This window comes from Tupaia chinensis, unplaced genomic scaffold (genome assembly GCF_000334495.1).
Source record: "Tupaia chinensis unplaced genomic scaffold, TupChi_1.0 Scaffold144058_2, whole genome shotgun sequence".
NCBI lineage: Eukaryota > Metazoa > Chordata > Mammalia > Scandentia > Tupaiidae > Tupaia > Tupaia belangeri.
This window is the reverse complement of record NW_006203911.1, coordinates 344,404-347,110: the sequence shown is the minus strand read 5'-3', so window position 1 is coordinate 347,110 and position 2,707 is coordinate 344,404. Positions and strand designations below refer to the sequence as shown.

Below are 2,707 nucleotides of genomic sequence, written 5' to 3'. Positions count from 1 at the left end.
TAACCATTAAGGGAAAGAAATATACTTCAATCATTGGTTGTGAATGGATATATTTTTGGAAAGTTTTTTCTATAATCATAATATATATTTTATTCAAATAACAAATTTTAAGATAAATATGATTTTTACAGACATTTTGAACAGAGGTAACCATGGCTCATCCTCAAAGAGAATAAAGAAAGAGATACTTAGTCCTGATCAAGGTACAGTATTACAGTACTATTTTAATTTTAAAATTAAATAGTTTGACACAATTGGTTATATAGAATATATTCACTGTACTATGTAATTTTAAACTACAGGAATTCCTGATATATTCACGAATACACGTCAGCTCAATACCAGGTCCTGTGGCTTCCTTACCTAGATTTCATCTTGAATCTAAATCTTCACCGAGCTCTCCTAATGTGTCTAAACCTGTAAGTGTTTCTCAAATTGCACTAGCCCAGGGACACCCTGGCTATTATAATACCAAGTTAGAATTGTGAACTGTCATCACTTGTTACCATTCCAATATAAGCATAATCACCATCAGAAAATTTTACCATCTTTTTGTTGTGTTGTTAGACAGATTTTTGCTGTTGGATATGTGCTCTCACTGGAAAAACAGAGATAGAGAGACAGAAAGTGAGACATCACCCCTCGATGGGTGGCCCACACCGTAATCCCTTCTCCTCCAATCTCCTCTCGGAATTCTGGGCATGCATGCATTCTTATCAGGCGTGAGCTTTAAGCCACTGGGTCTAGGACTCAAACCATGGTCAACTACATGGGAGTACAGCGCTGTAACCATTACACCATCTGCTGGTCCCTGTATATCTAACATCTTAATAAAATAACGCATATGCTTAAATGGATCTAGTATTAAAGATTAAATGAATAAAAAATATAATCAGTAATGAAATTGCATAGTAGCAACATTTTTAAGAAAATAAACTGAGCCATGTGGTCTTTTTTTCTAGAGAGAGATTTTTGCTATAGGGTGTGTGCAATCACCAGAGAGACAGAAAGTGAGAAATCACCCCCCAGGGGAGATGGCCACACCACACTTCCTTCTCCTCCACTCTCCTCTCAGGATCTCATGCATGCATGAACATGCTCCCAGCCTGAGTTTCAAGCCACCAGGTGTGGGACTTGGACCACGGCTGGCCATGTGGTAGTCCAGCGATGTAACCATTACACCATCTACTGATTCCGAACCAAGTGATTTTAACTGGAATCCAACGTTATTGTTATGTTGTTTATCCTGAAAAGATACCTTCATAGTTTAGTTTTTAAAACTTTTAACAGAAGTAATAGATAGTAAGATGATAAATAATACTTAACATTTATTGAGCTGTTAATACATGGGGACTTCAAAAAGTACATGGAAGGTGGAATTAAAGTATGAATTTGAGGTTGGATGGTGGCATAGTGATAAATCATGATGGTCTGTGAGGCTGACACACATGGAAAGGTTCCACATTCACATTCAGAGATTTTTCTGAGTACTCCAGATGCATTTGTGCCCATAATCTGGGGCTAGCTGAAGCTGGGGGTGGATTGTGGTATGAAGACCCTGTTTGGGTGCTAACTCTCTTACTATTGCTCTCTTCAGAGATAAATAAACAAACATAGAAATAAGTGAACTTTTTAAAATGTGCAGATTTAGGGACCAGCAGATGGCATGATGGTTTAGGCACTGGGTTCCCTCATGGCCAGCTATGGTTCACATTCTGGACCTAGCAGCTTGAAAATCACGCTGGAAACTTGTGTGTGCCCAAGATCCTGAGAGGAGATTGGAGGAGAAAGAATTGTAACATGGTCAATTCTCCCTGAGGGGGGGGGCTGATTTCTGGCTTTCCCTCTCTCTGTTTCTCTCTGTCTCTAGCAAGTGCATGTACCCTATTGAAAAAATCTAAAAAGATAAAGAAGTACAGGTTTATTCTGGTGCAAAAAAATTCAAACCTCAGTTGGCTGTATGGGATCAGCTTCCTTAACCACTAGGCCATGGAGCTGACCGTAGGTTTTCATTTTTTGTTACAAATAATTCTCCATCTAATATCTTCATTTTCATAGCAAAGGAAAAAAATTCTTTTTTCCCTTAGATTTTTGCTATAGAGTGCGTGTGCTCACCAGAGAGACAAAGAGAAACCGAGAGACAGAAAGTGAGAAATCACCACCCAGGGGGAATGGACAAACTGCAATCCATTCTCCTCTTGGGATCTTGGGCACATACGCTCCTGACATTACTTTCAGACTGCTGAGTGTGGGATTCTAACCGCAGTTGACTATATGGGAGTCCAGCAGCATAACCATTAGGTTGTCCACTGGTCCCTTCATAGCATAAATTCTTAGAAGTGGAATAAGTGCCAAGATTAAATGAAGCTGAGAGTAGATTGTGACATCAATACCCTCTGAGATTTTCTGTCTCTGTTTCACTGTCTCACTCATGGAAGAAATAAAGATTTAAAAAATATATCTCATTTTTTTTAAAGTACACAAAATAAATCAAAAGAAAGAAATGGAATAATTAAAATAATTAGAGATTACATATTTTTAAAAATCTCTTGATAGATACTGTTGAAATTTTCTTGGGGACCAACAGGTACATGGTGGTTAAGGCACTCCCACATGGCCAACCACGGTTAGAGTCCTGGACTTGGTGGTTTAAAAATCATGTTGGACGTGTGTGTGTGTGTGTGTGTGTGTGTGTGTGTGTGTGTGT

The 2,707-nt window shown here is 38.6% G+C and overlaps 1 protein-coding gene across 1 annotated transcript in view; it reads left to right on the top strand.

The window, feature by feature from the left end:
* The window catches only part of ZNF280C (zinc finger protein 280C), a 53,051-nt gene that overhangs the window by 12,349 nt on the left and 37,995 nt on the right, over positions 1-2,707 (top strand). Inside the window, exons 5-6 of the mRNA XM_027767243.1 lie at positions 132-216; positions 335-419. Coding sequence (XP_027623044.1) covers positions 132-216; positions 335-419 — 170 coding nt within the window. The remainder of the gene's footprint in view (positions 1-131; positions 217-334; positions 420-2,707) is intronic.